This window comes from Marasmius oreades, chromosome 2 (assembly GCF_018924745.1).
Source record: "Marasmius oreades isolate 03SP1 chromosome 2, whole genome shotgun sequence".
In the NCBI taxonomy this organism is placed as follows: Eukaryota; Fungi; Basidiomycota; class Agaricomycetes; order Agaricales; family Marasmiaceae; genus Marasmius; species Marasmius oreades.
In genome coordinates, this window is record NC_057324.1 from 4,756,547 (window position 1) to 4,778,607 (window position 22,061).

Sequence of the window (22,061 nt, forward strand, 5' to 3'; positions counted from 1 at the left end):
CTCGTAGTTGCGGTGTATGAATTTATTATGTCCATATTACATTTCTCCAAACGAAAGCAACATTTGTATAATTACATAACTACATTTGATACTTGCACTTCTCTGTGTCTGTTGGTGGGTTGTATCTGATGCTATAAAAAAAACCAAAACCTTCGTATCTTCTAACCCATGTGGAATGATGAAATTATTGTAAAGCACTTACGACCTTGTGGTCAAAGGGTACATCCGGGAGATCCCAAATGCTCATTGGTTCAAGTCGGCACAGATTTGACTAACTTTGGTAATTTGTACTATTTTGTCTACTTGGCACAAAAATGCACAAATAAGACTGCTGTTTAGACCCTCAGAAAAGAAATTGGGACCAATTTGAACAAAATTGGATCTTTTTGAGTGGATCTGTTTCATGGCGAAGCAGGTACGCCGGGAGAACAACGTCACAGCGTTACATTCGCAGGTCTTTTACCACCACTTACTGTATCGTTCCGACTCCCAATCTCTTTTTCAACTGAATTGCATCGTGGTCAGTAAGTGTTTTCGTAATCCTGGTACCGAACAAGCTGAATGAGAATTCTTTTCAGGTGACATCTATTTGAATTCCCAATATGAACGTGAGCGCTGTGGTGAAGAATTCAGTATCTGGAACACAGAAACGATATGAGAGTCGGCTGCAGGGCCACAATAATGAGGTCTGTGGTCGCCATTCTGTTGGAAGGACACGAGTGCACCGAAATACACTTGGAGAACTGAGCGAGCGTTGTTCTGCAGGCTCAGGAAGACGCCCATTGTGGGGGTACCATGAGGTTCATCAAAAGGTCGTGACCCTGTCATTCTCAGGTGGTTTACCTGAGTTCCCAGCAACGCAGCTTGTTCCTCATCATCAACGATGTCGAGCAGCGGCTCCATCGTCGTTCCTTCCAGCAAAAAACGCGGCCCAGTGTCTCTCAAAGGCAAGGCTCTCGCAAAAGGAGTCTTGTTGACGTCCGGCACGTCCAGCACGTCAGCTCCGTCCAAACGCGGTCAGCGTAAGGCTCAGCTATCTGTGAACACCAATCTCGCTTCATACGACCGAAAGGATCCGTTCCAAGCTTTCAATATCCTTCTGAAGCTCATTGGTTCCCTATCTTCTCGTGTTGGAGGTTGCCAATACAAATTCTCCCCAGAAGAACACAAACTCTCTATCCATCTTCTGGGAATCGTCGAGCCCTTCATTGGGTCCTCGGCACCCTCTCGTCGTACTCTCATCACACGCCAACCAACCGAAATTCTCGACGCTATCGCTTTCCAGGTTGAATCACGAGAAGATCTTCGAAATCTCGCCTTATCTTGCCATCGCATGCACAGCATCGTCGCTCCTAGACACATCGAGTACCGCATCATCCGCTCAAAAGTCAGCTCTATTTCATTATGGAACCATCTTATCGTCAACCGTTCCTTGGCAAAGAATGTTCGAAGGTTGGAAGTTATGGATGAACGATCTTCTCAACGGGAGATTATCCCGAATGGCATTACCGCTAGCGATACGGATCTGGAATCGACTGACGATGAGATTGGAGTTCGAGGGATTCATTTGAAGCAGGAGAAGTTTCTGGTCGGAGCGTTGAATCGGATGATGTATCTTATCCAGTTTGTTTGGAACTCGAACCATTCGCCGATTTCGATTGATAGGGTTTGGCCGACATTGTTGAATACTCCTAGTTTGCGTGACATCGAAATCAATGACAATCTGGTGTTTTCGCCGTTGGCTACAGTTGAAGAATCAGACGAGTCGGATGAGGAGGGGTCTGTATCTGTTAGTCGTGGGAATGCAGAACAGCAAAGAAAAGAGGTATGTTCTGAATTATCTTTTTCTGATGTTTATCTTTCTGATTATCCTCTGATAAGCTTCCGGCTCTCAAGACTGTGGCATTACGCTCAACTCGACACGTATATGGTTCTACCAAGCATCCTGAACTGACGAGAGCCAAAGGTCTCCTCAATAGCTGTCCAAACCTCGAGGTGCATACCGACATCCTTCTTTCATCCTTCAACCTTGACTAACTTTTCCTTTTTGCCCGGTAAGAACCTAGAAATCACATACACCCCTGCTCGTTCTCAGGCTGGACTCGTACCAGCAGCGGCCCACCTACTACCAGCGGAAGAGTTCCTACTGGTCGGACGATGGCCACAACTTCGCTCGTTATCTCTCACAAACCTTCGGTGCACCTCGCTTACGGGTCTTGACCCCACATCCTTATTCATCCTCGCCCACCTCAACTTAGAGATCTTACATCTCGATGTCGTACCTCGAATGACCCAACCGGTGCTTCCTCCAAATGCCTTACCAAGACTGAGGGAGGTCAAAGCGTGTAAAGAGATTGTCGGAGCGATCTTAGAGTGTCCTTACGAGGAAGGGAGTGCTAGGCCACTGGAGGTTATCAAAGGCATCTGCCTCTCCCGTTCCACCGCTTCCCCGATGCACTTGAACAACCCCAACGTCCTCTTCCTCGACCGTCTTAAACGCTTTGGAGGCGATACCTTAAAACGAATCGAGTTAGTTGGGTGGAGCGAGATGGAGGATATCAAACGATTAGTTGATTCTGCTCCGAAACTGGTTTGGTTGGATATTGGAAAACGGAATCCGAATCCGTCGTCTTCTGGTACTACTAGTGTTGGCGTTATTGCTCATTCGCAAGTTGTCGATTGGGCAATGTTACTTTCGGGGTTACCTGATTTGACGACGTTCCATGGGGTCAAATTCTTTTATGAAGTTTCTTCTTCTATGGGTGCATCTGCGTCTGCTGCGGATAAGTCGAGGATTCGGAAGAACGATGAGAGTGCGAGTGTGTTGACGTGGAAGTGTCCTAAGTTGCGGAGGGTAGATTGTTGGGATGAGGGTCCGAGCTTGAAGGTTGTGGTGTTGATTAAGGAGGGGAGGGACGTTAGGTGGGAAGTTAGAAGGGTTAGGGGATGAAAAGACGACCGTCCGGGTGTGCGTGTACATGGATGAGGGGTTACGCCTACCGGCTATGTCCACCGCTCGCTATCATTATGAACCTCCGTCTCGTTATCCAATCACTTGAAGGGACCTGCTTGTCTACCGTTACCCTCTATGTACTTCTCGTTGTCCTGCTACCTCTGGTTATCCCCTGTGCGACCGTATTATGGAATTCTACCGATTATTGGCATCCAACGCCGACCATTGGGCGGAAAATTCAGTGGTGAGGGATTTTTGAATCGAACTTGAAGGTGAAAAAGGATCGTGTTTGAAGACCTAGGCCATCTTCGCGAATCCACCGGAATGTTTGGCGAGGATCGGAGGTCTTCTGAGAGTCAGAGGGAGATGGGTGGGCGTAACGCGTAATGGGCTGAATTAACCCACCCTAAATCTAGTTCGCCGACGTCACTTCCAGACCAGATGCTCAAACCCGTCCCCCCCCCCCCCGCTCCCATAAATTAGTCTTCCTCTAATATCCCACTCATCGCGGTTACTGCCCACCGCTTTACCCTCATCACGAGAGGACATGTCTTAACGTCCATTAACCATTCTCGCACATCAACCGCTCCCGGTATACTTACCGGCGGAGGGTTACCACTACCTTTGACTCTGTAGTTGCTGCAAGGTCCCCCTCTCAACGGCCTCGACCCCTCACTACAGTAGCTACAATAATGACCTCCAACTTCCCCGACACCTCACTTGGATTGCACATATTTGCGAGACCAAACAGTTCAGGGAGCACTGCAGCAGGCGCAGCAGCCAAGTTCGAACGCATCACTCGGGCCCGGGCTGAGTATATCATCGCTAAGAAGAGATCACAAGCACCGACATCTTTCCCATTTCTACATAGATGTTTTTTTGTTTATTCGCGAGTTGATGTTTTCGCACATTCGACTTTCTTCTTCGTCCGTAACACAGGGCTTTCTATCCGGTTCGTGTGTGTAGGGAGCGGAACGGTCTGATTTACAGAGTACAGGGCTAACAGTAGTATGATTACTCGACATATGTTTTCCCCCTTCACTCATAATTGCAGTTTATGAATCTATTATGTCCATATTACATTTCTCCAAACGAAAGGAACATTTGTATAATTAATTATCTAATAATAGCTCTACAACAGCTTCAATCCTGAGTTTCCAATCTGACCACTTCAGTCTTAGTCTTCTCTTTCCACCAAGTTGATTTGCTGAAAAAATATGGTGGTCAGTTCAATTGAAGAGATTCTGATGAGTAGACGCTCACTTTGGACACTTCTCTGTGTCTGTTGGTGGGTTGTATCTTCGGAAACTATGAAAAATACCAAAACCATGTTTGTATCTGTGTTTCTAAAAGTATACATCAGTTTTTGAATCATGATGTAGCACAAGAGGAATTATAGTAAACTCACGTGTAATGATGAAAGGAAAGAACTTACAATCTTGTGGTAAACCGAGGATAGCTTGTCCACCATCCATAGTATAAGTTCCCCAAAGGCACCCAACCGTTCAGAGTCAAACTTCCCCTCAACAAGAATCAGGAGGCAAGTTATTACTGGTGCTGTGAGGAGAAAAGCGATGATTATATATAAGGGGAGTAAGGAGAACTTGAGGGCGCTGTTGGGCGATGTCAGGTATAGGAGGCCTGGGAGAACCCAGAGGGATCAGAACAAGTAAAAAACTGATAGAAAATAGGTACTTACAGATATGAGCGGAGATTCCGAACCAGTGACAACATGTCGCAAGCCACTGACGTGGACGATCGCGCCTTGTGAATAGTGGTGCGAGTACGGCAAGGACGTAGATCACGATGAGTACGATTCGATAGTTGGTCACCGCAGTGTCAGGTGTGAAGAGGATATAGCTAGACGAAAGCGAGAGAGCCAAACCAAGTACGCAGAGGAGTCGCCAGACCCAGGAGACCGCGTTGTCGTCAGGCCTGCTCGTAGTTGAAGTAGGTGTAGGCGTTTCCATGATGGGGGGGGATAGTGAATAAGGGGTTGCTGTACTACCTGTATTTATACCCAAGCTCCTTTTCACATGTTTTCACCTGTCGATCGGGCGCCCCCGTTCAGCGTCATCTCCGTCATCTAATCCTTGCAATTATACCAATATACGGAGTTCCCCGAAAGGCTAAAATGGTGCCAAATGAGTACGAAATCTTAGGAATAGAGAAAGAGGTACATACCCGGCGATGTACCAGTCGTAGCTTTCGTGAAGGCATTAGAGATCTGTCTTCGTCCAGATTGTCCAGTCGTACGTCCTGCGTAAGAGTATCTGCCACTGGGAGTGGGGTATCGTCATTATCCCTGATCAGGTATACTAGGAGTATTCACTCGTCTTCATAGTGTGTCGATCGCTGCATGCAAAAATCGCGATCCAAAGCGTGTTTGCTTGTCCTGCTCAGCTTCAAAACCAAGAAAACCGTCTGCAGTCAAAGTCAGAAATGTGGGCTCGAAAACAATCAAGTCTGAACCGCACCCAAATCGTCTGCCTCCTCGCCATCCCTATCGACAGAGGCCTCCTGATCTAAAAACGGTGATACATCCACCATTTTTCCTTTGCCCTTCACCTTCCCCCCTTTAATACAGTCTAGGAGATAAATCCATCAGCAACGAGCGGCATGAAGGACGCTGATAATTTTATTACCGCTGATTTCACGTATAATTTCACTCAAATGTAATTCTAATATCTATAGCATACTTTACTCTAGACTGCTCTAATTCTACTGAAAAGATTAAAGGTAATGAGGAGAGAGACTTACCGACAGCGAGCGCGAACGCTCAGCGTCACCGTTGATGATAGCGGTCGGAGGGAAGGAGGAAAATTAATTCAAAGTCCGATGCGTGGCCCAACTTCTCGCAAATCTTGGGGGGGACTCAAAGCACGTGCAGGTCCAGGTCTTTTACCACCACTTATCGTTCCGACACCCAATCTCTTTTCAACTGAATTGCATCGTTATCACTAAGTGTTGTCGTATTCCTGGTACCGAACAAGCTGAGAATTCTTTTCAGGTGACATCTATATCTATTTGAATTCCCAATATGAACCATGAGCTGTTGCGAAGAATTTAGTCGGGCATTGCACACCGGTATCTGGAACACAGAAAGAGTCGGCTGGTCACAATAATGGGGTCTACGATCATCAATTCTGGAAGGACGTGAGTGCACCGGACTACACTTGGAGAACTGAGCGAGCGTTGTTTTGCAGGTTTAGGAAGACGCCCGTTGTGGGGGTACCATGAGGTTCAAAAGGTCGTGACTCTGTCATTTTCAGGTGGTTTACCTGAGCTCCCAGCAACGCAGCTTGTTCCTCATCATCAACGATGTCGAGTAGCGGCTCCATCGTCCCTTCCAGCAAAAAACGCGGCCCAGTGTCTGCCAAAGGCAAGGCTCTCGCTAAAGGAGTCTTGTCGACGTGTGGCACGTCCAGCACCTCAGCCCCGTCCAAACGCGGTCAGCGTAAGGCTCAGCTATCTCCCTATGTACTTCTTTCTCGTTGTCCTGCCGCATCTGGTTACCCCCTGTTCGACCGTATTATGGTCTATCCGACGCCGACCGTTTGGCGGAGAATGCAGTGGTGACTGGGGCGTGAATTGAGCTTCAAGGTGAGAAGAATCGTGTAGCGTGTTTGAAGACCCCAGGCCCATCTTCGGGAATCCACCGGAATGTTTGGCGAGGAGAGGTCTTCTTAACGGCTTTGAGCTCTCTCTGGCTGACTCGGAATTCGCTGGGTTTTTTTTTTTTGCTGTCTTCGCTTTGTATTGGTATCGGGCTGACGGGGCTTCACTTACAGTAGACCTCAACTTTGTTTCAATGGGCGCAATCGTTTGTCCCACGACTTTTCTTCTTCTTTTGAGGTCCTGTTGATAAGCGTAACCAGGCTCGTCTTCACCTTAATTTTCAGTGGCGTCACCACCAGACGCTTGTCAAGGCTACACCCTCACTTTAAAGAAACGGATACGGCGATGTTAACCACTAAAGATATAGACTTAGCCGCCTCCCCTTCAGAGCCTTGAAGCTTTGAAGCTTGATTTTGGGAGTTTTCAGGCTACCGGGGACAAACCGGGGAAGGGCCCGCTAGAACATGAAAAGCCGATGTGCACCCTGGGTCTGGTGAATATCTCTCGAAGGAGTTCCACGTTTCTTACGCTTTCCTTGGGACTACACAGATAACTCCTTCATTCAGTGACTCGCATTCAATTCAGTTCGGCTGGGAATATTAATTAACGTAACTCCTGTCCAGGAACTGCACAGCCACGCTCGCTCCGAACCAAGATCGGCCCGCTCCGACAGATCGTGAGTCAAAGCCGAACATACCCAAGCCAGGAAGAAAAAGCTGGTAAGTTTGTTCCCATCTCAGACCACCGAAAAAAGTATAAACGGCAACTGAGGCCTTGAGGACCAGTAAAATCTTGAACAACAACACGCTCGGTTTTCACCTCTAAACCCGTCCCGAAAAGGTGGTGGGAAATTTAGGTCCTGTTGTCGGCGTCCCGTTTTTGACGTTGACGTTACCGTTATCGTTGAACGTTGAACGATTTGCTTTGAACCCATTGATTTCGAATCCGCCGTCATGTAGGGAACATTAATTTTACGTCTACGACTCGACATCTTAACCTTCAAGAATTTGATTAAACGGGAAAGCTTTGGAATAGGCTTTTGAAGAGGATTTGGCAGCTGATCAGCAAGAGGGGGACGACATCGATATGGGCTGGATGAATGGCATGGGGGTTTAATTAGTACGTCCTCATACTTTCTCTCGTGAACGAGTGTGATAAGCAAAATGCAGCGGTCGTTCATGATATTTGATAGTCGTTCACCGTGTGGAAGTTTCCAACACAGCTGGACCGGAGCATGGTGCACATACTGCACCTCCTTGCGTCGTGCTTGAGTCACTGACGTCCCGTGTACTATAATCAAGGTGCAGGACTAGTGCAGGACTAGTGCAGATATTCTGGCCTGACCTCAGACCTGCACGGTCGGTGTATTCTACAAACCTTTCAATTCTCATCAAAAATCATCCACTCGCTTCGACTGAAAGGCTCAAGGGACGATCGCCAGCTCTCTGGATTCGATGCAACAGGACAAGGACAAGCAGGGCGATCAGAAGGGACAACTGGCCCTCTTGTTTTTAGTGCGCTTAATAGACATCGCACGCTCTTCGTCGATGGGCCACACGCATTGAAGCAATATTACTGCAAGTCCGTTCAGCTCGAAATTAGACTCAACTGTTCGATCTCGCGGGGCTCGCATGCCTCAAAGGTTTGCTGATCGTCTAACTCTCCATATCCCGAACCATTGACAACTTTGACGTGGATGGAACTGATGGAATGCCGACAGTCTTGGCTTTGCATACGCTGTAAAGACGGCTATTGATTGTCATTCATCTTTCTATCCAATTCGTGAGTCTAATCAGACCCATGTTCCGCTCAGGCGACGCTTGCTTATGGATGTTCGGAACTAAATGTAGAGAATATGTATTCGGAAAAGAAATCTACTTTACGACAGTGACAGGGGAAGCTCATTGTCTGTGGCCGCTGTCTGCCACCTGCCAGGACGTCGAACACACTCACCGGAACATCCACGACCTGGAGTCATTTGCCGGAGAACAACGCTCAGCCCTTGCATCGTGTTTGAATTCTAGAATGACCAGCTCCAGCAAGGCTCCAGGGACATCCTTACGGCACAACAAGCCCTGCATTACGGTTACCTGGAGAATAGAACACCATATTCCTTTACATGTTGTGTGGTGCTAGGGATTACGTTGGGAAACTGAAGGGTCAAATTGTACCTCACGACCCCCCGAACAGAAACAGAGAAGGAGCTAGAGATGCTGGCATCAATAATATTTGATTCTGTGAAGGATCCTCGACAAGGAAGATTACGCGAAGCTTCAGCGGGACAATTGGGAGGCAAAACGGATCTTCTCCCGACATTGGTGAATTGACTCTGTAAGTACGTGCCAAGCTGAACTTCAACCGGATCACGGGACCCTGCATTATTAGGCTTTCCGTTCCCACGATAGGTTGACACGCACCCGTTTCCAGTACGTATATGTTGTATATTTTTAAGCATGAATCAATAACTCACATCCATCTCCATGTACAGAACCCCACTCGCCCCACTCTTTCTCCTTCTGTTTTCGGGCAAAGTGACCCTCAAACAGAACCGTTTGGGATAAGATCATAAAGCCTATTCTTGACCAAGTTGACGAAGCAACAGTAAGCATTTGTCAAGCAATTGGTCAGCAATGACGGGCAATTCGCCATTCTTGCGTCGGTTGAGCGGTACGCCAGCGATGACTTTATAAACCTTCGCGTTTTGGGGCTTATTTCTCATCTCACAATCCCTCTCCACAACCACTTCTCCTCTTAGATTCTCATCAATGACTTTCGCCCAGGACTTGCCTTCTTCCCGAGTTAGAGGTTATTCGAACGCTTCTCGTCAAACAAACAGCACCAGCCAGCATGCCAACACCGTAGCACGAGTCAATGGACACACTACTGGCGCGCACACAAACAATCTTCACAAACTTTACAAAGCCCCACATCTGGTCGACGGGTTCGGCACGAAAGCGATTCATGTAGGGTCCGAGCCAAATCCAGTAACAGGCGCTGTCATACCTCCCATCAGTCTAAGCACCACCTACGCGCAGGACGGCGTCGGAAACCACAAGGTTTGTGCTCTCCTCGATTTTGACGCGAAGTTAGCGGGATTCTGATTGTAGAATCGACTTTTAGGGCTATGAATACTCGCGGTCAGGAAACCCTAACCGAAACGCTTTCGAAAAAACCATTGCAGCTCTCGAGGGTGGAGGATCCGACGCCATCGCGTTTGCTTCGGGTAAGTCATATCAACCTTCTATAGTATAATATTCAATTCTGATCGTTTTTTGAATAGGTGTCGCAACAATCGCCATTGCAATTCAATCACTCGGACCAGGAGCTCATGTTATTTCCGTTAATGATGTTTACGGAGGAACATTCCGATATATTACACGGGTAGCCTCGATGACACAAGGTGTCGAAGCTACGTTCCTTGATCTCGGGGACATTTCCGCTGGCAGCGAAGGCGAACACAATCTTATCCAAGCCCTTCGACCTAATACCAAACTCATCTGGCTTGAGTCACCTACCAATCCCACTCTTCGAGTGATAGACATTGCCAGGCTCTCACAACTATTAGACCAACAATTCCCACCCCACTCCCCAAATGCTTCCTTGAGACCTTTGATTCTCGTCGATAACACCTTCGCATCACCCTTTTTCTCCTCTCCCCTCCTCCTTGGTGCCGATATCGTTCTTCACTCACTCACGAAATACGTCAATGGACATTCAGACGTTGTTATGGGTGCTCTCATATTACCCGCCCGACACGCTGCTATCACCGAACGCCTTCGTTTCCTCCAAAACGCCTCCGGAGCTGTTCCTTCGGCCTACGACTGTTGGTTAGCTCAACGTGGAGCTAAAACCCTCCATGTCCGGATGAAGCAACACGGTGTGAACGCTCTTCGGATAGCTAGGGCTCTTCAGCAAGAACCTGACGTTGAGGAGGTTCTATACCCTGGTCTGAGCAAAGACCGTTCGGCGACTGCTTGGAAGAATCTCAGTCCTCATGCTAGGAAGTGGATTGAGACTGAGAAGCTTTTGGGAGACGATGGAGCTTTCCCGTTCTCCGGCATGATCTCGTTCCAACTTAGGAAGCCATCACCGAACGCCAGCTACGATGAGCATGCTGCTTTGTCTTCTCAATTCTTGAAGAACCTCAGACTGTTCACGTTGGCGGAGAGTTTGGGCGGTGTTGAGAGTCTTGCGGAGGCACCGGCGAGGATGACACATGCTGGTATTCCTGCCCATAAACGGGAGATTTTGGGTATTGGTGAGGGGCTTATCAGGTTAAGCATTGGTATCGAGGATGCAGATGATCTGCTAGATGACCTTAGGGATGGGCTACAAAGTGTTTACAATTAATTGGCTATTCGTTTTTAGATGCATTACAATCTTGTCCTTGTTATAGACCCATATCGATATGTTTTCGTAGTTTCGTAGCATATGTAATTGTACCTAAGTAGTTTATGATTCTTCACAGAATCGGTGTATTGTAGACTTTTCATTTGTGGTAATTAGTTGCAATTGATACCAGACTGATACTCTCCATCTTGGCACCTATCTTACGATAGGAACCCCAAACCGAACCGAACATGAGCGGACACACGCGGGAGGGAACTTACTTTACTACGGCGTTGAACGATACTCCGCGGCCTCAACTCCAGTTTGAAACAATCAGCGGTACTCGATCAGTGATGTCCAAATACGAAACGGAAGATACACCGAACAAACTTCAATACAATACTAATTCGGGGGTAGAAAAACGACCATTCATTCGTGTATATATAACAACAGAAACATCGATTAACTCTTTAATCACAAGTTAACCTACTAACACCCATCGGGTACAGCAGTCGAATCGACGTGATTGGCAGCGCCCACACCAAGACCTTTACTCGCAAACGTCTTCCACAACAAACACTTATTCGCTCCATTGTACCTGTTAGCATCAGCTTGAATCCACGCCTCACGAGCAGCAGGCAAATCGGGATTGCAGGGTTGAAGAGCCAAAGCATCAACGAGGAGTTGGAGGAACAGAATGTTTCCTTCGTTCCCGTTTGCGCTTGTCCGAGCTGTGGCGGACCAGCCGTGTTCGGTAACGAGGGCGGCGTAGACGTTGTGAAGCATGTTTGCCCTTTTAAAGGAAAATGAACTCGGTGAGTGATCTGGTCTTTTTTACGGTGAAACTCGAGAAGGTAGGACGTACCAGACCTATAAAGAACGGTAGGGGATCGAATGGTCGGATGAGTTATTGTTGAATCGCTAAAAGATGTAGTTCAGGCACTTACCTCTCCGATGTCTTAAATAAACAACGAGATCGGTCAGAAAGAGTACCACTGAAAATAAATCAGTGAAGACATACCATGGACCTCGTCCCGAGTAGCCACATCCGAGTAACGGAGTGGGTTGACGTCCACGGAAGTAGAGTAGGGGTGTGTACGGATACCGGCAGGGTTATTGGCAACATAGGGACCCATGGTCATGTCAGTGATCTCAGCAGAGGCAGAGTGAGCGAACCAACTATTATCAAATCGGGGTAAGTGCATGTTTCACGAGTGTACATTTTTGAGAAAACGCGTACTCTGCAAGAGCATCAGACCATCCTTCACCCATACCGCCCGATTCGACGGTCTGCAAGCAGCGAGCGGTCCCACCGCCAGTCATTCTGTTCGTCAAGCCATGGGTCATCTCGTGAAGAGGGATATCGTTCTCAAGGGAACCGTCGCGTTTCGGCTAAAGGGAGATCGGCTAAGGGAAAGTTGACCTAAAGGATGTAATCAATTGTGCTTACGGCCGTGAGGTCCCAAATGTACATCCTGCATAAACCGGACTGACCGCTGTGTGAAAAAAAAAATCCGGAAAATAATCAGTAGGAGAAGCTATAGGAAAAGATATCAAAACCAACTCGGGGGGAGTGAAGAAGTTGGCGTTGTCCGTGCCACTCGAATCCTGCACACTGATATTAACACGGTCATTACCAAGACCTCCCTTGTCGAAATTGTTATTCTGGAAGTTGAACGCCTGTTCGGTGAATCCGTACTGGTACAAGGTGTCGTGGTATGAGTTGATGAGGTAGAAAGCATTGGTTCGAGCCGCATCAACATTTGGACTATCGGTGGGTTCCTTGGTGGTGTCATAGGTGTAATCAAAGACCAGTCCGTCGCTTGACTGGGAAGTAGTGTTCGTTACGCCTCCCTTGAAGGCGACGACATTGTTGCCACTGTTTTGGGAGCGTTGGTGAGTAGGTGAAATGTATATGCAAAAAAGCGATGACTTACAAAGTGTCGGTGGTGGTAGTCGTACCATCGCTGTGCCATCCATCAGGGGAAGACGCAGGGTTCTGCGGGTCGGTAAGAAGTTCGAGACCCTGAGTGATCACCTTCTTGAAAATGGGTAAAACTCGATACTTTTGCCCGCATGTTAGCCTTGATCATATCCAGAACCGAATACACTCACGGAGCCGTCAGATCTAAAGTCAGTGACTGAAACAAGTTCACCCGAGTGCGCATCGACGTACGCCTCATACCAAGTTCCGGCTTCGAGATTTTGAACTTGAAATACATGGACCAAAGAAACCGTGCCGTCCTGAAGAGCAAGGTACTCAACAGAGGGCTTGATCTCGTTGATTTTACCCTGTAATTGGTCTTCAACCTTTGGGATAACAGTGTTGACATCGACAGTGGGCTTAGAGTCAGCAATCTTGCCTATGATTCGAATATCTAAGCAGCCGATTCGTTGGAGAATGTCAAAAGGAACATACTAGTGTCGACAAAGGATTGACCAAATGCGACGAGCCTGTTATCCTTGAAAGCAACGTTGGCGACGGCATTGACGAACGGTACGCCGTCCTGTCGTTGTTCTGTTAGACTCCAAGCGACAAAAGATATGGCGTGACGAACGTACGTGCGATTGCCTGGCATAACCGAAGGATTGACCTTCCTGGGTATATCCGGACTTAAAGGCCACCTTCGTGGAATCGAGGTTCAACTGGGAGGAAACAGTTTGTACAGTCTTGTCTTCGATTCCTAGTTCGACAAACGATGGCGGAACGTCAACACCGGCTCCAAAGGTCTACAAAAAAACAAAACATCGATCAGGTTGATGATGGCACGTAAATCGAACGGATGCCTCGCCAACCTTGTAATCGGCTTTGGGGTGGAAAACATTGATCTGAACGCCACTCCCAACGGTCCTCACTGAGTGCGTAGCGTGTTTGGCATTTGTGGGCCAAGGGGCAGCGTCCCCATAGGAGGCGTACAAAACTGCGAGTAGAACAGAAGAGAGGTATTTCTTGAACGCGACCATATCCTCTTTGTCGATGGTTAAGCTGGGCAGTTAGGACGATGAAATCCTGAAGTTTAGGAATGACCCTTAGGAGGCTTTTATACGAGTCAACGAGAAGTACCATGTGCTAGAAATCTCCTCTTACCTGAGCTGTTATTACGGGGAACATTACGATAGTTGGGTCGTACCGATCCCGTATCGACTCAATGAGCTGCCCTTCTCCCGTTTATCGACTGGCGTCCATATGGGCAACATGAGAGGTTATTTCAATCCCATTGATGTAGTTGAAAGGATTATCAATCCAAAAGGTTCGATGTAACAGTACAAAGCCCGGAGACGTCAGGATAGGCTGTTACTGCGGTCTGATACGGCACGGACAATCTCGAAAGTTGACCACCTCCTAATAGATCATATGTTCAACAGAGGTGTGAAGGGTATACATTTACAATAGACTTACAGGTGCGGGAATCATAAGCCGTGTGGGATGCCGGTCACTTCAACTAAACGTCTCCAACACCTTTTTCTTCAAATGATTTTGCCTTGGGCGGCCGAAGGATAGAAATGGGGAAGGGCGATTCATGATCAGTTCGGCTTCGTCTAATTCCCCGCATGGGCGTTGATATTGCCTGTTTGCAGCTGAATGGTCTGGAGCTTAAACACCGTGAGGAAGATGGATACTACTCAACTTACATAACATTTCAGATCATGCAGAGTAAACTCACGTTGTTTCCCTACAAGGCTGGACTTGATAACCCATTACAACTCGAAGTTCTTGCCCATAGCTCCGAAGAGTAATTGACCACCATTCTTGCAAGTAACAGCTGGAACGAATCGATCCTGTCTATCCCATCTTGGAGCAATACAAGGGCACCCCGCTTCAAGATAGGTGTATAGTCTGGGTTCTGCGAAGTGTTGTCAGGCTGAAAAATTTAAACTGAAACTGGGAAACTTATGAACCAACTCTACACCGAGTGCCATGTTTCAAGCTAATCGATATCTTGCCTAAAGATCATTGTCAGCTTTAATGTTGATTACTCGAAGAGAACTCAGTGTATACCGTTTTCCCAAAGCTCATCTTTCGCATGGATATGGAGTGTGGAAGGCAGTGAGCCCGAGGTTGCGGGTGCTGATTAAGATCGACAGTGCACCGTGCCAAACATTCGCAAACGCGTTTTCGTTGCCTTTCACGTCGACGACGATGAACCTCGCACTCGTGTCCCGTTTTCCAAGCCTCAAAACTCTTAATCTTTATTCAGTAACCGTCTCATCAAGTACGGATTTTCTCCCGTCACCGACTCGACTAAAATTTTTTCCCCACCTACAACAATGTCCGACGTCGACAACAGAAAGAATTGAAGCTTACAAGCCCACAATTGATCTGGCGAGTGCTAGTCGTCTTGGACAATTACTGAATTCAAAACTAAGCCCATACCTCCTTCATTCAGAAGAAATATGATGACGCAACGGTGGCCCCAAAATTCACGGAAGCTTTCCTCTCCCTAATCATGGAAGACATGTAAAGAAAAGGATGGGTGAAGCGCTTTGAACGAGAGTTACCAAGGCCAAGTTCGGTCTGCAGCATTTTCTGTCCTTCTGTTGGCGTTCTAAATCCTTCATTACCAGATAAAGTTGCAGTCCATCTTGAAAGACAGCGGAAGCGCACTTTTTTCTCCCCACGGAGAACCTCATTTACTTGGTCAATCTTAGTCGGGCCTGAAGCCTTGAGGAGCGAACATTGGTAGAATGCCCGTCAGCATGCCGTTCTTGCTCTGAGTTGCCCCTCTGAACGCTTCACTAGAACATCTTACACCGATTCATCAACGAGAAATTTCCTCCCAGCGGCATCGTAGCTACGGGCAAGACTCTCCGGGTGTTAATAGATAGGACGAGCTTTACGGGCGCCTTCATACATCTAATTATGTAAATGCGAAGACTCAAGTTTCAATTTCAAAAGCTCAATTCATTCTTCGAACCCTTTCACAACCTTACTACTTCCTTGATCACGATGCATCAACAATATGCATTGTGTTTTATTCGACCGAGGCGGTCGTTGAACTCCGATGTTGAGCTGACTATTTGGATTAGAAAAGTAACCCATACGACACATTTTCTACAAGTCCGACAACAGGGGCATCACGTAGACGTGGGCGCGGGCGCGGGATCCGAAGAAGTATGGTCGGATTTGACGAATGCAGTGAGGTTTGTGTAAGTAACTGTGCCGGGTCTTCGACGTTTCTTCTTCTGTCCGACAAGGATCCGGATATCTCTCATGAGCGAAGCATTCGCCCAATTCCTGTCTGGTTCCCAAACAACCTCTACCTGTTCCATTGTCAACTCAAGAAATTCCCCCATCATGTGCGAACCTCGACCGACGCCATCAACGACAGCACAAAGAATCCATCGCTTTTCTGCAGTTCCTGAGCCAGTGTAAAATGCCTCGACAAAGCGGATGAGCTTCCCCGTGTGTTCATCCCCATCGGATCTCGCAACAATCATCAGGGAGTCGCACCTCGGTCGATTGCGGTAATGATCGACATACTCTAGCGGGATGTCGTAGAATATATGCTTTGTCTTATGATACCGGACTTTATGTCCCCCCACCGACTTCACAAACAGCCCAGTTCGCTTGTTGGTCGTGCAATGGTCTCCGCTCTTGATATCAACGAGAATAGATATTCCGAGGAGCTTTGGATTGTTGAGCCAATGTGAAGGAGTTGGAGGTAGATCTGGCTGTTGGAGAGATGGACCCGGAGGTGAAGAACCTATGGTGGCGACATCTGGAGGGCCTGGTGGAGGACGAAGGGAATGCCAGGAGTCGTCATGGTGAGGAGACCAGACATCGAGTTCGTCGTGTCTTTCAAAATCTGGGCTCCATATATCCAAGACTCCCTGTTCAGCTTGGTTGGGCGCAATCGGAGTGGAACCTCTTCCCTCCGAGGTCAGTGGCGAAGCTTCATTTCCTCCACCTTCTTCTTCAAGTCCCTTCATCAGAAGCATTGCGCCGAACTCGTTCAAAGTACGACCTGTCTGCAGTTCGTGTACATAATCGTAAGCGATCATCTGAGGCGGGAGAATCTGGCCGTCACTGACTAGATCCAGCTCGACGCTGACTTGTAAGCGAGATTTCGCAAAGCGTTCCGTCCGGTCCAACGTCGTCTATTGTGGTCCGAGCTATATACGAGGGAGCTGTAGGTTGGGCTGAGGGCAAGCGTTAGCTTGACCAGGAACGCAGGAAGATCACGCTGCTGGGTGGGCGGGATTTTCCGACGATTATTTACTCTCTCGCAATAGTAGTTGTTTCTTCACTTGTTAATATGTTGTTGGCTGTGGAATTTCAAGACAAGAAATAATTTGATTGACTAGTTGTGAATCAACTGGGATGTAAACTATATCAGTATGATATACGCCAACGAGAATTAGCCTGTGCAAATTCAAGGCACGATGTCGCCCCTCTCGATCTTGCATCTTTAACTCTTATTGCATCAGCATCAGCGTCATTATCATCGAGTAGGATCGAGAATCTCCAGGCATCTGTGAACGCCCTCCAAGGTGGAAGCTCCCGCTCTTTCTCGAGTGGTACATCCTCTCCACAGAAGCGTAAATCATACGCACGAGACCCCTCTCCCATCCCATCAAAGCAAAAGACTGTATCCTGCTACAGATGTGGTGGTTCTGGTCACCTGATCGACTCCTGCAGCGAGACAACCACCAAAGCCGGAGTCTCCTGTGCAGTTGTAGTAAAACGTGGCAAACATCTAGCCTTGGCGGCACCTTCTGGTAAGCTCTTTTGCTTTCGGAATGCCAGAAGCTCGTCATGCCATTTCGAATCCAGCTGCTACGGATTACATGACTGCAGCATCTGTGGCGAGTCAGGACATGGTGCAGCCTCCTGCAAACACCTTGGATGATCACCCATGCAAGATCATCACACCACTTGACGCAGATCTCATTGAACATACATTGAAACAACAAAATCTTCTTGACGACTGGTCTCACGTTGTACATGGTATCCGACATGGCTTCGACGTAGGGATACGAGACAAGCCAAATTGCACATACACTTTTCAAGAACCATGCATCTTCAAAACTAGACCCAAAATTTATATCAACATACATCACAGAAGAGGAGGCAGTGGGACGATACTCCCGCCCATATACCCCAGCAGAGCTAGAATCATTAATTGGGCCATTCCGAACATCTCCCTTAGGACTAGTGCCAAAACCACATACAAACAAGTTCTGCCTTGTGCAGGACATGTCAAATCCAAGGAAGGATCCAAACATGCACTCCATCAATGCCAACATTCGCTCCGAGGACTTCCCAACTGCATGGGGGACTTTCGACAAAACAGTAGACCTGATCCTCTCCCTACCCCCAGGCTGTCAAGCAGCAACGTTCGACATATCGGCAGCCTACCGCCTCACCCCTATTTGTCCAGACCAGCAGTGGGCCTTGTGCATCCTATGGGAGGGCAAGGTCTGGGTAGACCGTGCAGTAATGTTTGGCTTGACCTCAAGTGCAGGTGTATTTGGCTCAGTAGCAGACATGCTGGTTGCCATCTACAGGTCATACGGGTTTCAGGCTTTATTGAAATGGGTGGATGATTTTCTTGTTATATGGTTTCCAGGGGACACATGGACAGAGGAGTACTTCATCTTGCTGACCTCGTGTCTTGGAGTACCATGGAGTCTGACAAAACTCAGAAGGCTGGCAGTGATACAGAGGTATATTGGCTTTGACTGGGACCTGGACATGAAATCAGTGTCACTTCCAGAAGAGAAACTCAAAGCGGTGATGAAACTGTTAGAGGATTGGCAGAAGGAGAACGCCAAATTCACAGCGAAGGAGGCAGCGAGTCTCCATGGGAAGCTGGTACACATCTCATGCATCTACCAATTGATAAGGCCTTTCCTACCATCAATATCCTACTTCGCCGGAATGTTCCAGTCAGCAAGAACACACCTTCAACCAACTCCAGCTGTCCAGAAGGATTTGTCCTGGATACAATGCCTGTTGCAGGTGTCAAACCCTATCATGCCATTGAAGCCAAGGGAGCCAATAGACATGCAGTGGTGGGGGGATGCCAGCACTTCGTTTGGCATCGGGATAGCGATCGGTCCTTTCTTCGCAGTCTGGAAGTGGGCTCAAGATGTCAAAGTCAGCCCTGGTCACCAATACAATATTGGATGGGCAGAAGCAGTCGCAGTGGAACTTGGATTGCGCCTACTCCTCCAACTGCGCACTGGAGGGCATATAGACTTCACAGCAGGAGACAGAATTCTTGTCTGTTCAGACAACGAAGGTGTAGTTCAGGTTGTACACAAGGGACACGCCAAGAACAGAGAAGTGAACCAGACACTCAGGCACGTATACTTGCTTCAGGTGCAGAACCAAATTTCCATCAAGGCGATCCACGTTCTGGGCTCCACCAACATCAGCGACTCGTTATCTCATGGAGACATAGCATCATTTCAGTGCAGTTTCCACTCAGCCTCTCAGAACACCTCGCTGACGCTACCAACCCATCTTTCACAGATGCTCGTACCTTGGTTTTGATGACGTTTAGCCCATATCAATCCCCACCCAATGTTCCTCTGGGAGTAAATGGTAGAGGGCTACTCGAGATAAAAGAATCACCTCTGCGGCCTAAATGTCATGCAAACGAACGAATCTTTAGGTGGATAGGTACCAACACCCCCCCAGCAAGGGTTCTTGATCATCCTCTGCTGTAGTTCATTGCAGAACGTTCTTCGGAAGCCTCTCTGAAAGATACAGCAGGTTACGGCTCTGGCCTCCGGAAATACCATATATTCTGCGACATCTTCTCAGTGGCCAAGAACAACAGACTCCCAGCCAAATTCCCCGTCTTACTCTCCTTTGCACTTTGGGCAGCGACACTACCTGAATCTGTCGACGAGAATCTATCAGAAGGAGTACAGTTTGAACCAGTCTCCACTGACATGGTACAGAAATACCTGTCAGCAGTCCGAGCATGGCATATCGCCCAAGGATGGAATGCTCCACTGACAAAGGAAGATCATGACAGGATCAACTGGCATCTAAGGGGTCTGGAGCGCTTGCAGGGATCATGCAAGCGACCGCCAAGGCCCCCGTTCACCCCATCTATGCTCACTGCACTCAAGACAACCTTGAATCTGTGTGATCCCTTTGACGCTTGCATTTGGGCAATGGCAACATGTGCTTTCTGGGGAATGATGAGGTTCAGAGAAGTATCGGTGAAATCCAGAGCAGACTTCAACCCAAACGTTCACCTCAAAAGGGAAGATGTCATCTTCGGACAAGATGATCTAGGCAATCCATATGCGACCCTCCTACTACCATCAGCCAAAACAGCCAAGCTTGGTGAGATCCAAAAGGTCCACATATCGGAACACAAGGATCTTTGCCCACTGGCAGCTCTCAAGAACTTAGCAGTTGTTGTGCCAGCGAAGGCAAAGAACCCACTTTTCTCATGGCGAGACACTAAAGGTTGCATCAGGCCCATGGTAAAGAAGGCTGCAATCGATCGCATCAATGCAATTACATCGGCGTGGGGTTGGGGAACTTCCTTCAGCCACTCCTTCAGAATAGGTGGAGCATCTTACTATTTATCACTAGGGAAGAACCCAGAAATCATCAGGTTAGCAGGAAGATGGAAATCTCTAGCCTATGAAGCATATCTGAGGGCCTTTGAAAAGGTAGTAACAAGGCACATGGACACCTCAGGATTGTAGCTTTGTCACTCAAGTTGGGCATGCAGCGATCACACTGCAGGTCTTTCCTCAGCATGGGTAAGCAGCATGATCTTCCTGCGTTCCTGGTCAAGCTAATGCTTGCCCTCAGCCCAACCTACAGCTCCCTCGTATATAGCTCAGACCACAATAGACGATGTTGGATGTACTGTAGATGCCATCGAAGCATGAGTCGGCATTGAGGTTCCAACAGAGCGAGAGTGGTGACTAAGCTCCTTGCTCCTGCCTTGTCACAGTTCTCCATGTTCGACGCTCGCCCAGCGTTCGAACCTTTTTCACTCGTTTTTACACCCACTGACCCACCTCACATGACACTAAACTTTACATCTTGTCCTTTTCTTGAATGCACAGAAACTACCAATACCCACATGCTACTGCCATGCCATGGCTGTTGTAGATGCTCTCTACGCTCTCAAAGTGAGTCTTCATCTTGTCCGCTCTCACATTCCCGTGGTGTTCCTGGATTAACTTGACGTACGCCTTGCTAGCGCCTACCCACTTATTGAAGGGCAGAGATCTTTCACCCTTTCGGTCTAGGGGCTTTGCCTTCCAGGTTCCGTCTTTGAACGTGATCTCCTCCTCCTCTGGGGCAAACTGTTCAGCTTGTGCTGCAATTACTGACAAGGTGACGTATTTGTTTGACTTGACTGCCTCGCTCACTCAATCAGAGACCGCTGTGACATGCATGACAGCGTTAGCAACTATGACTCAGTGCAATTTGGAATTGGTGGCAAAGGGTCTGTACTTAGCTGGGAACATGGTCATTGAAATCATTCCCCAGCAGTCGCACCTGTAGAGGGGTTGAACCGCCTTCAAATGTAATCAACGCCCATGTTCCGCTTGCTCTAGGGATGTGGCATCCGCAGAAAACGCCTTCACCGTGGCCTTTGGCCTATTTATGTGGCTCTCAGGCCTTGAACGTGGCTTATGTCGTCGTCGTGAACTCACTCTGCATCGTCATCTCTGACTTGTTCATCATCCGCAATGAAACCCCGGCCCAAGTTGTTGTGGTCGTCATCGTAGAACTCCTCCTCGTCCAAAGAGTCGACGTGAGCCTCGATATCAAGGAATAAGTTTTTTTGCTGGTGGAACGTCAGTTCTTCGCAATCTCGTAAAGCTCTTACAAACACATACCATACAACTCTCACCTGTGAGCTGAAAGACTGAATCAGCTCACAGGAATAGTAAATTCTATGACAGCGAGCAAAGTTTTGGTATGTAGTACGCTACGGAGTAGTTTGGGCGACTCTTCTGAATCTAAATTAGCACTACATGAATACTACGTGAATACTAGTTGATACACATGCTAGCTGGTTGTGTTACTCACCTGTGGGCGATGGTTGGAATCCAAAAGCAAATGAGTTTGTTCATGCTTGACGGTCACAGTTGAAAGTGGGAAAAGTCTGTCGGCAGAACAATGGCAGAGCACGCTTACCAGATGGCATTCCAGGCCGGATCATTTTCT

General features: G+C 47.9%; 7 protein-coding genes across 7 annotated transcripts; 2 read left to right on the top strand and 5 right to left on the bottom strand.

Moving 5' to 3' along the window:
* The first annotated feature begins 453 nt into the window (after positions 1 to 453).
* Positions 454 to 3,167, top strand: E1B28_005253 (uncharacterized protein). The gene is made up of 5 exons (XM_043149804.1): positions 454 to 520; positions 579 to 686; positions 766 to 1,825; positions 1,882 to 1,995; positions 2,060 to 3,167. Exons 3-5 carry the CDS (start codon positions 884 to 886, stop codon positions 2,948 to 2,950), a joined length of 1,947 nt encoding a protein of 648 aa, XP_043014412.1. The 5' UTR covers positions 454 to 520; positions 579 to 686; positions 766 to 883; the 3' UTR covers positions 2,951 to 3,167.
* Positions 3,168 to 4,096: 929 nt separating this feature from the next.
* Positions 4,097 to 4,923, bottom strand: E1B28_005254 (uncharacterized protein; the record flags this gene model as incomplete). The annotated part of the gene is made up of 4 exons (XM_043149805.1): positions 4,097 to 4,160; positions 4,217 to 4,299; positions 4,362 to 4,594; positions 4,653 to 4,923. The coding sequence occupies 4 exons, from the start codon at positions 4,921 to 4,923 to the stop codon at positions 4,097 to 4,099; spliced, it is 651 nt and encodes a 216-aa protein (XP_043014413.1).
* Positions 4,924 to 5,291: 368 nt separating this feature from the next.
* E1B28_005255 (uncharacterized protein) lies at positions 5,292 to 5,503 on the bottom strand (the record flags this gene model as incomplete). The annotated part of the gene is made up of 2 exons (XM_043149806.1): positions 5,292 to 5,377; positions 5,431 to 5,503. The coding sequence occupies 2 exons, from the start codon at positions 5,501 to 5,503 to the stop codon at positions 5,292 to 5,294; spliced, it is 159 nt and encodes a 52-aa protein (XP_043014414.1).
* Positions 5,504 to 9,022: 3,519 nt separating this feature from the next.
* E1B28_005256 (uncharacterized protein) lies at positions 9,023 to 11,114 on the top strand. Its single transcript, XM_043149807.1, has 3 exons — positions 9,023 to 9,627; positions 9,692 to 9,794; positions 9,852 to 11,114. Exons 1-3 carry the CDS (start codon positions 9,337 to 9,339, stop codon positions 10,919 to 10,921), a joined length of 1,464 nt encoding a protein of 487 aa, XP_043014415.1. The 5' UTR covers positions 9,023 to 9,336; the 3' UTR covers positions 10,922 to 11,114.
* A 275-nt stretch (positions 11,115 to 11,389) lies between these two features.
* On the bottom strand, positions 11,390 to 11,686 carry E1B28_005257 (uncharacterized protein; the record flags this gene model as incomplete). Its single annotated transcript, XM_043149808.1, has 1 exon — positions 11,390 to 11,686. The coding sequence occupies one exon, from the start codon at positions 11,684 to 11,686 to the stop codon at positions 11,390 to 11,392; it is 297 nt and encodes a 98-aa protein (XP_043014416.1).
* Positions 11,687 to 11,835: 149 nt separating this feature from the next.
* E1B28_005258 (uncharacterized protein) lies at positions 11,836 to 13,864 on the bottom strand (the record flags this gene model as incomplete). Its single annotated transcript, XM_043149809.1, has 10 exons — positions 11,836 to 11,858; positions 11,922 to 12,079; positions 12,141 to 12,292; positions 12,351 to 12,396; positions 12,465 to 12,779; positions 12,838 to 12,965; positions 13,016 to 13,263; positions 13,320 to 13,407; positions 13,463 to 13,630; positions 13,697 to 13,864. 10 exons carry the CDS (start codon positions 13,862 to 13,864, stop codon positions 11,836 to 11,838), a joined length of 1,494 nt encoding a protein of 497 aa, XP_043014417.1.
* Positions 13,865 to 15,976: 2,112 nt separating this feature from the next.
* Positions 15,977 to 16,840, bottom strand: E1B28_005259 (uncharacterized protein; the record flags this gene model as incomplete). Its single annotated transcript, XM_043149810.1, has 1 exon — positions 15,977 to 16,840. The coding sequence occupies one exon, from the start codon at positions 16,838 to 16,840 to the stop codon at positions 15,977 to 15,979; it is 864 nt and encodes a 287-aa protein (XP_043014418.1).
* Between the last annotated feature and the right edge of the window lie 5,221 nt (positions 16,841 to 22,061).